Source organism: Aethalodelphis obliquidens, unplaced genomic scaffold (assembly GCF_003676395.1).
Source record: "Aethalodelphis obliquidens isolate GAN/ISIS:26980383/991018 unplaced genomic scaffold, ASM367639v1 scaffold36, whole genome shotgun sequence".
NCBI classification, from domain to species: Eukaryota; Metazoa; Chordata; class Mammalia; order Artiodactyla; family Delphinidae; genus Aethalodelphis; species Aethalodelphis obliquidens.
Window position 1 is genome coordinate 5,003,047 of NW_020837980.1, and position 12,661 is coordinate 5,015,707.

A 12,661-nucleotide genomic window follows, 5' to 3' on the forward strand; every position below is an offset into this window, starting at 1 on the left:
CATAGGGACAAATGAATATTACAGATCTTCTAACGTACATAAGAAATACAACACTACCTGCTTTCAAAGTAAATAAAAATAAACCAGAAGGAAAGCATTCATTAGCGAAAAAAAAAAATCTAGTAAAAGATGTTCATATCTTTAAAAGTACACCTTTGAAACTACAAATTTCTTATCAAAGACTTTCGTAAGAGATAAGCTTGTATGACTAATTTAAACCTACAGCCAAAGAGCATAACAGCTTTTCCACTGCTGAATTTTTAATCAGAAGTTGGGATTATACCATATTTCTAGTATCTGCAATTCAAACATTTATTTTTTAGGCAAATGTAAATATACCTTTTTAATTCTCTGTTTTTCTTCTTCAGATACTTTGAGTTTCATCTCCAGACTTGAAATTTTCTTCTGAAGCTGTATGTTTGATACATTGGCTCCAGGATCCTCAGAATCATCCACAAGAGCAATTGTTCCATTACTTTTCTCCTCAGTTAAACCCAACGGAAAAAGTGAGATATCCAGATGAGTGTGTGCTGATTGCTGAATCTAACCACATTAAAAAACAAACAAACAAACAAACAAAAAACACAAGAGGGGAAAGTTTACACTGCACCAAGAAGGAAAAGATCCAAAGGGCACCAGACACCACATTTGGAAATTAAGTTGTAGCAAAGGTTCCGAAATTATTTCACCCTTTAAGTAAATCAACAGAAGACCTCAAACTATTACAACAACCTGATCTTTGCAATAAGAAACAAAATTTTCTGTAAACTTCAGAGTTTAAAGCATTTATTATTTTCCAAGCAAAGCATTAAAAACTTAAAACTTCTTCTTGAGAGTGTATATTAAGTATAAATACATCTGATACCAGTTCTTGAATTTACACACACTCAGAATTTGTTTATATACTAAGTTATAAATCAGATTTTAAAATTTATCAATAACCACTAATTGATCATCACTTTCTAGTAAAGATAACGGGTGACTCAAAATTGTATACAGCACTTTGGAAATCTGGAATAACTCCAGCGTCTAGCACAAGGCCTGAATCGATAAATATTTGAATGAATAAATGCTATGACCGCTGTGTTTTTGGTCTTATTCTAAAATTGAAATGAACACTCTAATACTTGAAAACATATGGTAAGCTTCCCTGAAAAGAGAAATAGTTTTTTTGTAATTATTTTCCTTTTTGAAGTTCACGATCTGCAATGCAAAACTAAGTCAACTTTAATAAAACATATTTGGTTTTCAAACAGTATTTTGGTAACTAACACTGCTTAAATACCTTGCAATTGTGCCACAAAACAAACATAGTATTCAGTTTTTAGAATTCTAGATATTAACCTCAAAGTTAGAGTATCTACAGGAGGGGAAAAAAAATGGAAATCAGGAAATCTTCAATTAAATCAGTATGCAATTTTTTAAGTAGGCAAAGTTCCTATAAAAATATGCTTGTCTTTACCTGTGCTTTAGGAAAAGTTTGACTGACAATGCTGTTGTCTGCATGTGTATTCTCTGGTGATGAAATGATGGGCTCAGAAGAGAGGCAGCCAACTGAAGGAGAAGTGTGGTCATGGTCCAATACAATCTCAGGAGAGGCTGGAGAAAGATGGACTCCAGATACTAAAGGAAAACAAACAAAACAAAACAAGGATCATTAAAGGGAAAATAAAGAACAGGTTGAAGGGAAGAAAGGGAGTAGAGGGCGGGAAAGAAAAAGGGGTAAGGAAAGTAAAAGCAATGAGATAGAAAATGAGGATTCTATGACTATTTTTCAGGGATTTTTATCTGAGATCTAAAACTAGTGTTTCTAAATTGAACAGGACATTTCCATGTGAGACCCAAGCAAACAAAACAACTTAATAATGTCTTAATGTCTACATACTAACACATTACCATAAGAGGTGCATTTGCAACTCAGAGACATTATTCAAATATATTATTTACCTATTCAATTAGTTAAGAAAAAGCACTAGCATGCCTACCAGTGCCAAACACAGGCACTAGGTACTGAGGAGACAGCAATGAGCAGGACACGCATCCATGTACTCAGTGACCTTATGACCCAGGAGGGAAGTCAAATGAAATACTTATGACAATAAAGCGAGCTAAGGGGAAGAACAATGACGTTAAAATAGCTAATCCACTGTCTCTGTGTTAATTTCTTCTTTTACAACAGCAAAAGATTTTTCATGTTAAAGTCAATTTTAGTTGTTTCCACATAAAAATAATGTTGAAATGCAACTCTGTAATTAGTTTCACAACAAAATATTATTAGATTGTGACTAGGGTTCAAATACAAAGGTCACAAAAGGAAAGCCAATTCCAAACATGAAATAAGACAAAAATATTGATGATGGCAAAATAAACAGATATTACTTTATTTTCAAACGTTCTTTCTAAAAATTCAAATGCATTTGTATTGTGTGTTTTAAAGTTTAAGAAGAGTAACTAAATCATTTTTAACAGTAATTCATTTATACGTTTTGACTTTCTAAATTATAAAGACCTTTATTCCACATTGGCATCAGTAGCAACGTCAGTGAAGTTCTACCATAAATTCTGGAAGGCAGCTCACAATGGAAATTGCATTTTTCCCTAAAGAAAGACATTTATAAGGTCATGAGGTATTAACAAACTAAGGAATGTATCAATTTTTTATTGGTACCATATAGGATTATTTAATTATCTTATATACACTTTCATTGTGTAGCAGTACTGTGTTTTTCAAATACTATGTGCCATACTGGATAAGGTATTGTAGCTTCTCCCACAAGCATTTCACTATTTTAACTAAAATACAGAAAACGGGAATTTCAACCCGTGTTTGTACTTTACATATCTTTTTCAGAAATTTTTGCTAATCTTCACTATTCTATATGCTAACAGATTTCCCTAAAATGTCAAAATATTCTAATTCTAAATTACAATTATACTAAAAATATTACTAATTAGTTTTTAAAGTACTATAGTATAGTGAAGAGGAATACAGCCTTATGATTAGAGCACAGACTCTGAAATCATATTGCCAAAGCAAGTGTACAACATCTGGCAAGTTTACTTAACTTCCTTCAGTTTCCTCATCTGTAAAACTAGCATAGAGGTGCTGATGAGGTTTTAAATGACTAAAATATGTAAAGCTTTTAGCATTGTGCTGAAATTATTTTCATCATTATTTCGAAGATTGTTAAAATTTGTTGGACAAGTATGTTTTACTTCCAGGCATAAAGGGTATGTGTGACTATGATCCTATGTTCAAGAAACCCTTAAAAATATCATTCTGATCCACCACCTGAACATTTTAACATCTCTTTATGTTATTCACATTTATAGCCATAATCTAAGACAAGATGTCATGTTGTCATGAGTTAAACTCTCATTCTGTAACATTACATGTTCAAGTATGCCATATTAAGAAAAGAAAGAGGGAAAGAGGCTAGAATAAAGGAAGGAAGGGAGAGAAAGGAAAGAAAAGAGATAAATAAGGGGAAGGCAAAGGGAGAGGCTGAGGGAGGAAAGTAGGGAGTGGGAAGAGGCCCCCTCACCCTCACACTTCCCACTAGTTACCACTATCATACTTTCCCTTCTTAACCAGATTTCTTGTCTCCATTTGCTTCTTCCTCACCCAACCCTCATCATGCCACTAGACCCACTTTTTATGATATTAATTTTCCTTTCAGGTATTATTAAGTCAAATGAACACTTCTTATTTTATCTTCCTTTAGTTCTCCAGAGCACATAATACTAATGACTCTCCCTTTTCCCTGAAACTCTTCCCTTGGCACCTGTAAGCCACTATATCTTAAATTCCTCCTAACATTTTAACTTTTTTTTTCTTGTTTCCTTTTCAGGCTCTTTTCCACTCAGTCTTAATTTCATTGTTTCCTACACCCTCTGATCTTCTCAGTGTTCACATTAGTCTTACCACTTTCAGAACCCATTATTTAAATTATCACCTATAAGCTAATGACACCAAAATTCACATTTCTAGCACAAACCACTCTACAGACCTCCAGATCCATATGCTCACCTAACTACCAGACAGTCCATCTAGCTGTCTCGTACATTCCTCAGACTTACCCATCATCTTACATAAACCTGCTTTGCTTCATGTTAATGGTATCTCAATGAACTATTTGCCCAAGCCAGAAATGATACCACCAAGTGCCAGCCTCACTCCAGTCACACTGTGCTACTTACAGTTCCCTGATTATGCTATACTGTTCAGTACCTCCGTGACCTCACAATATTACTGCCTAAGTAAAAGCCATAGCTGTGGAATCAGAAATGGATTCAAATTTGAACAATAACAACTTACTTGTTATGCAGCAAATTACACAAACCCCTCTAAGCCACAGTTTCCTCTAATGAAAGTGGTGAAATAATACCAACAAACTTTTCCAGGAATCTTTTCACCTACTCCGTTACCCATCCAATCACAATACAATTTTAATTTTCCACTGTCAAGATATTACAGATTTCTAAGAAATAATAATGAAAACATTACATATCTATGGGATACATTTAAAGCAGTTTAGAAAAAATCTAGATCCTTGAACACTTCAATCTAAAAAATGAATTAAATTTCCATCTCATAAACTAAAATACGAATAACACAGAAAACTTTAAAAACACATTAAAAAAATAATAAAGATAATGCAGATGTCAAAGATTAAGAAAATAAAGCAGATCTAATTAATCAAAATCCTGAATTTCTAAGAAAATCAAATAAAACAGTAATTTATTAACAATAAAAGGAGAAAAGTACAAATAGATAAATTAAGTGACAAGAGTAACATAATAATTAAAACAGAAGAATTTTTTTAATCATAAATCCTCTACAGACTTCTAAGTAAATAGGTTTAAAAAATCTAGATAAAATGGGCAATTCTCCACAGAAACACAGTTTATAAATGTTGATTGGATTAAAGCTAAAAAATTCTTTAAAAATATATAATTTCCTTGGGGAAAAAATAAAATTATGAGGCAACTACCCTATAGATAAAGCATTTCAAGAGGATTTCCAACAAGAATTCGAAAAATGAATAATCCCAATGCTCTAAAATTATTACAGAGCATTGAAAATGAAGGGAACCTTCATTAGCATTACATAACATTAACATAACATTGATTGCTAAGCCTGATAAAGACAATACAAAAACAGAACAATTAAAGATTTTTAGAGTATTGCTTAAAAATAATTAGGTAAAAGTTCTAAATAAAATATTAGTAAACAAAATCTAACACCATATTGAGAACATGATATGCAATGAATGAGTCAGGTTTGTTCCAGGAATGCAAGGTTGGCTCACTATTAGGGAATTCATTAATATAACATTCCACATTAATAGACTTAAAAGAGAAAAATAGCACAACTAGCTCTAAGGCTGAAAATGCTTTTGATAAAAATCAAACACCTGTATCTGTTAAAAAAAAACACCACACTCAAAGAAATAGAAATTGATGCATTCTTTCTTAAGATAAAACATACAGATCTCACTCCTAAAGTTAATTAATGTTAATTAATTAAAATTAATATTCATGTTAATTAATGAAAAAAATCTATAGGTGTTTCCTCTAAGATCAGGAATAATATAAGGATGCCTACTATCTCCATACCACTTAACACTACACTCACTAAAGCAATGTGGTTAGACAAGAGAAATTAAATGGAAGCATAAAAATAAGAAAAGGAGGAAAACTACACCTCATGTTCCTACTAACTCAAACAATAAACACATTCAGTAAAGTAGCAGGATATTAACTTAATGAACAGAAATCCATAGCATTCATATGTAAAAACAATAACAATTTAGAAGATATAATGGTAGCAAAAATATTATTTTCCATAGCAACAAAGAAGATAAAATACTTAAGAATAAATTTAGCAAGAAACATGAGGAAACCTTTGAAACATTTCTGAAAGACTCAATGGTAGACCTGAACAAAGGTAAAGACCCTTGTAATTGGATAGGTAGGGCAACTAAACATCATAAAGATGCCAATCCTCCCTTAGTTAATTTATAGGCCTAATAAAATTCCAATAAAAGTAAATAAGCTTTTTTTATAATGGAGCTAGACAAATGGACATTAAATATCACATGGAAAAAGTAAAATGCAAAAATGTAAAAAAGAAAAAGTATAAGGAGGATACTCACCCCTCTTATTCAAATAAACTAAACTATAGTAAAACATACTACTAACCTTATTAAGATATACTGTAATAAATTATGTTAAAACAAACAATAAACCCTTTATAATTAAAACAGTGTATTTATTTGGTACAGCAATAAACACATCAGAAGAGTATACCAGAAAGTCCAGAAGTAGAGCCATGTATACGTGAAACTTAAGTATATGACAAAAGTGGTATTTCAAATTACTGAGGTAAAGATGGGTTTGTTAATAAACAGTGCCTTAACAACTGATTAGCCATTTGGAAAAATCTGAAATTAGACTCATATCTCACATTAATAACAAACCAAAAAAAAAGCTACAACTGGATTAAAAAATAAGCCATATAAGTATAAACAAAAATATGAGATCATGTAAGTACATTATCTTGGGTATAAGAAACGCCTTTCTAACTATGACTCAATTCCAGACACAGTAAAAGAAAAGACTGACAAATCTGACTACAGAATACATAAAAACATTTTGTCTGTCAAAAAGTATCTTAAATAAAATCAAAAAACAACTGACAAACTAAAAAAAAAAGATATGTTAATATATATCACAGATAAGGACTAATATTCCTAGTATATAAAGAACATTTAAAACTTGGGGGGAAAAAGACTGAAAAATATGCCTATAGAATAACAGGAAAAAAATGTGAACAGACAATTCACCAAAAAGAAAATATACAAATAGCCCTTAAATACATGAAAAGACACAGACGCATGCATCTACTTGTTTGTTATAAAGGAAACATAGGAAGGATGAAGCCAAAACTAGAGACTGATAGGTGGAGGAGAGGTAGAATGAAGTGGAAAGACAGAAGAAATGAATTGTGGGAAGTATCTCTTCTCTGAGTGTAGTTTTGTAATATGGTTCTGAGTTTTGGAACCAAGTTAGTGTTTCACATACTCAATAAAATAAAACTGAAATCAAGAGGCAGGGGAATAAGAGAATCGAATCCTGAAATGGAATACGAAGAACAGCAATTGAACCATATTTCAAATAAATAATATAATCACATTAACTAAGGAATGGGGGTGGAGGGTGATGGGCAGGAACCAACCTAGGTTACTTTGGAACGCAGTATTTTGGCTATATTGCCTCAGGAAAAGAACAAAAAGAACACTAAATAAATAATGAGAAGCAGAAGAGGAAAGGGAAGAAAAAAGGAGAGAATGAGGAGGAGGGAGAGAATGAGGAGAGGGAAAGAATAAAGATAAAGCAAACATTATAAAATGTTAACATTTGAAGAAAGTGGATGAAGGGTACATAGGGATTATTTGTCTATTTCTTGTAGCTTTTCTGTAAATCAAAATTAAAAAGTCAAGAGGAATGAGCAAAAAAGAAAAATAGAAAAGAAATCACTCATGAGGGGGAAAATAGCTTGTCTCAACAAAAGTCTCCCCTATGCAAAGCTGCTGAATACAGACTTGGTATCACTGAAAACATGTGTAAGAATACTCCTAGCAGGAATGTTCATAACAGCAAATAAGTGACAACACCTGAATACCTGCTGACAGTCAAATGATTAAATGAGCTGTGGGAATGTTAATAATATTCTAATTAATAAATTAGAATATTTTATACCAGTGTAAGTAAAAGAAATATATGTATATGCAACAACACGGGTAAGTCCTGAAAACATAAATTTGGGTGAAAAAAAGAAAACTGCAGGTGTGGTTGCACAGTATTAACCCATTTTTATAAGGCACATAAACAAGAAAAACTCTTTAGAGATATACATATATATACACACATATACAACAAATTTTTTTTTTTTACAAAAGCAAGGAAACTATAACAAAAATTTAAGCCAGAGGTTCCCTCTGGGGGAAAACACAAGGATAGGACAGAATAGGATTATTAGAGCTGGTCATGTTCTGGTTCCTAAGTTAAATAGTAGATTCATGAGGCAAATTTTTAAATATAACAAAGAAAAAAATATACATGCTTAAAAATATAATTCTGAAGACCTCTTGTTTCATTGCCCTTCCTGGTTGTAGTACTCAAACTCCATGAGCTATACTATCCCACTGATCAAAATCTGCTCTGGGTAAATAAGAGAGGAAAAAAGTCTAATCCAAACTAAATACTAATAGGGACCAACCAGTGTACTCAAAGAAATGATGCTTTTGTGAAAAGATATCAAGAATCTGCAACAGACCAGTAAATATTAGATTTGGAGGTACAAGCCTTAATCATATCAAAACTTATTTCAGACATAAGGGAAGTTGAACCTAAAATGCCTGGAATTTACATGTACTTTCAACTTATGAGACATTAGTGAAATTTTCAGGAATTTTTTTAAATTTGGTAATATAAAGGTTCACTGAACATATTATAATTCACATCCTATTTTAAAAATAAAATGAGAAAACAAATGAGTAATGCTGTGAAAGAAAAGAGAACATATAAATGTAGTATCCCCTAAATGGAAACTAGATTTTTCAGTTAAGCCTCTAAAGTTTTTCTCTATGCTAGAAGTCACACTATCCAATAACAGTAACTCACCCAAAAAAAGAAAATCCACATTCATAAATACTGTCTACATATATATACCCTAAATATAATTTAGTAATAAAGATGGTATACATGTTTATACATGTTTGTTTAACAATGGGAATTTTTAAGCTTAATAATGAAAATTACAAATTCAATATGTAAAATATAATTATCTTCTCATCTAGAAGAGAAATTACAATTTTTAATGTTTCAAACTGCTACAGTATTCTTTGGTCTATTAAAAGTTGACTGGTGTCAGTCTATGCCCAAAAATCTTTAAATTCAGAAGATCAAGCATACCCAACAGCACCAATTTCTGTAAAAATTTAGCCAACACTTTTTAAGAAGTAGAAATCTACAAAATTTTGTTTCTTTGGGTATTTTGTTTCTTTGCTTGCTTTTAGTCTTAAGCAAGTGTACAGACACAATTTGCTTCATTTCAAATGTGAAATCCTTGGTTTTCTAAGACTTAGAGGATACAAGGTCATCATATGTTCCTTCCTTTAGAGCTTTAAAGCTAACTAAAAGTGCATTGAAGGGCACTTCTTCACCTCTAACTTTGTAATGGTAATTAGCATAGTCACTGGGCATATCATTTTTCATTGACAGACCTCTTCTAAAACACAAAAAAAGCACACTAAGTCAGAACACCACACAAACAAAGAAGCACCAAGTTTCCAAATAGTATGCAATTTTTTTTCCAGTAATTCTGCCTGTGGTCAACTCTGCTTTGTTTACATAAGCATAGTAACTCTTATAAAGTCTAAACAAGAAACAGGTGAAAATATCCATGTACTTTTAACTATACCCAAGGAAATCTGTTTATGTCTGTTAATAGTTAATTCAACAGGAGAATACCAATACAGTGATAATGATTTTTACAACTTTTAACTTAGAAAATATTTTTGATGTTTAATTTCCATTTAATGATTCTCTTACTTAGTCCAGGCTCCCTTTTTCAACATTCTTTCATTTATATGAAAAACAAAGAATATGTAAGAATTGAAGAAGATCTAAACAGTATATCTAAATATGAAGATCTGTTAGTAAATACAAAATAAATGAATTTTTTTTAACTGACAAAAAACAGGGTAAAGGTCGCTGTTTAGAAAAGTATTACCTCTTTATAAGAAAGGTTCCCTATAGGAAATGCCCTTTGATTAATAATTTAATGGATAAATGTAATTCAATGGATTCAAGATATATCTAGTATACCTAGGTTAGAGATTTAAAGAGAAATATATAATAGCTTTAAAAAGATTGAGGCAGGATCATAAGGAACAGAAATGGTCACATTCTTAATAAAAGAGGGATCACATGATTGATTAAATTACCACCATTTTAGTTATTTTTAATTACTTTCCAGAGTATTCTACAAATAAAGGCTCCCTCTCTACTTGATTCTTTGAGGAATAATAGTGCTTCCCTAAGGGCTGTTTAGGCAACACTATATACCAAAAATTTTAGTGAGCAATTTTTAGAATTACACAAATGACTAAAGAAACTGTTTTTAATTTCTAAAAGAGACAGGTAGAGGGAAAGTCCTCATAATCCATTGCTGGCATGGTCAACAAAAAATCATATGATATAAATATAATTTTTGAACAGGAAAAGAAAAAACTGTGCTATTTAAATCACCACTGCTTCTTTATTATCATACCAGGAAGAAAATCCCACAGCACCCCAAAAAATAAATAAAAACAGGAACTAACAAAATATAGACAGCATTGTATAATGAGTTTAATAAGTTTAAAGAATATGGAAGAAATATTTCAAAATCATATATCTTTAGGCCAAGTTACTATCTAAAATCTGAGATTTTCCTTTTTTTAATCTCTTGCTCATAGGCAAACATAGGCAAGTTCTAAGCAATTTCCCAAGAGGAAGAAAAAAATGCTATCACAGCTTAAAGTAACATGTTAAATAAAGTGATATGGTAAAGCAGTTTTTGGTTCCTCAGTCTATGGAAACTGGATTCTTATTACTTCTTTTAGATAACAAAAGCAAAGGCAACTAAAGCAAAAATAACCAAGTGGGACTACATCAAACTAAAACCTACTAAATGGGAGAAAATATTTGCAAATCATATATCTCAAAAGGGCTTAATATCTAAAATACATAAAGAACTCATATAACTCAACAGCAAAAAAAGAAAAATCTGATTAAAAAATGGGTAGAGGATCTGAATAGATATTTTCCCAATGAAGACATACAGATGGCCAATAGGCACACTGGCCATCTGTATGTCCAAAAGGTGCTCAACATCACTAATCGTTAAGGAAATGCAAATCAAAACTGCAATGAGGTATCACCTGTTACAATGGTTACTATCAAAAATACAAGAAATAACAAGTGTTCGTGAGGATAGGAAGAAAAGGGGACCCTTGTGAACCACTGGAGGAAATGTAAATTGATGCAGACACTATGGAATACAGTATGGAAGTTTCTCAAAACATTAAGAATAGAACTACTGTATGATCCAGCAATTCTACTTCTGGGTATTTACCCAAAGAAAACAAAAATACTAACTCAAAAAGATATATACACCCCATGTTCACTGCAGCATTATTTATAATATCGAAGCAACAAAAACAAACTTAGTGTCCATCAATGGATGAATGGATAAAGAAAACATAATACACACACACACAATGGAATATTATTCAGCCATAAAAAAGAAGGAAATCTTGCCATTTGCAACAACATGGATGTATCTTGAGGGCATTATAGTAAGTGAAACAAGTCAAACAAAGACAAATACCTTATGCTCTCACTTATGTATGGAACCTAAAAACAAACAAATGAGCACATGGATAGAGAGAAGCAGAGGGCAGGGGTGGACAAAGTGGGTGAAGGGGTTCAAAAGGTAGAAATTTCAAGTTATAAAATAAATAATCATGGGGATATAATGTACAGCATTGTGACTATAGTTAATAATACTGTATGGTATATTTGAAAGTTGCTAAGAGTAGATCTTAAAGGTTCTCATCACAAGAAAAAAAAATGTATAACTATGTATGATGATGTTAACTTGATTTTATTGTGATCACTTTTGCAATATATACAAATATTACATCATTATGTTATAAGCATGAAACTAATATAATATGTTAATTATACCTCAATAAAAAATAAAAAAGAAACTTAAAGCTTTATTCTACTCATTACAACATGATGAGACACCTCAGGGGGAAAAAGTGTTTGTGGTCTTTTTGGGACTCCTTTATTTATCTATACACTCATTCAAAACACAATTGTAGAGTACCACTATATTCAAGACACTATGCGATGAAAGATACAACACAAATCTTTTACATTGGAAAATCTACCCTGAGAATATCACATTGGTATTAAAATAATAAATAAATGAATCCTTAGTGGTTAAATATTTATAGTAAGACTTGCCATTGTTTGTAAAGTTGACATCACTGTTGGAACATCTCAAATATCAAATGATTAAAATAAAACACTAGTATGCTGCACATACTAGGTGTTTAATAAACTAATCTACTCTGGAGAATTTATTTAGACATTTCTTGGAAATAGTGTATATTAATATTTAAATATAATAAAGAAAGATAATTTTCTAAGACAAAGGGTAAAATTTGACTCTCATAGAGATATAAAGTGAATACATGGGAAAGATTTCACTCTACTCATACAATGAGGGAACCAGGCAAATGTTATAACCATTTCAAAGGAAAAGTCAAAATAGCACAAATTGATGGGAGGTAAAAGAATGCTGAAATGAACTGCAACCAGAAGTGAAACTATTTTTTTCCAAAGAGGAGAAGGAAGTCCATCGAAATTCTACTAGACATAACAGAATTTACATGTCTATCAGTTAACTAAACATATAAAGAGCTGTAAAAATAAAATACCCCAAAGACAATGGACAGGGCTAGAATCAGATAACCCTGAAACTTATGCTGAACATAGACAATGGATAGTTTCACTAAAAAAAACATTTTTCTTCTACATG

General features: G+C 31.4%; 1 protein-coding gene across 19 annotated transcripts in view; it reads right to left on the bottom strand.

Moving 5' to 3' along the window:
- CCDC91 (coiled-coil domain containing 91) overlaps positions 1-12,661 on the bottom strand; it is a 406,785-nt gene that overhangs the window by 277,909 nt on the left and 116,215 nt on the right. For 18 of the 19 annotated variants that reach the window (XR_003437762.1, XM_027129339.1, XM_027129348.1 and 15 more), the window contains exons 4-5: positions 1,463-1,623; positions 340-543 (exon numbers count right to left, since the gene is read on the bottom strand). Coding sequence is in view for 18 of the 19 variants with exons in the window: in XM_027129339.1 (XP_026985140.1) it covers positions 340-543; positions 1,463-1,623 (365 nt within the window). In the remaining variant the exon portion in view is untranslated. Of the gene's footprint in view, positions 1-339; positions 544-1,462; positions 1,624-2,509; positions 2,599-12,661 lie in introns of all 19 variants that reach the window. The other variant, XM_027129349.1, reaches the window with a different exon arrangement.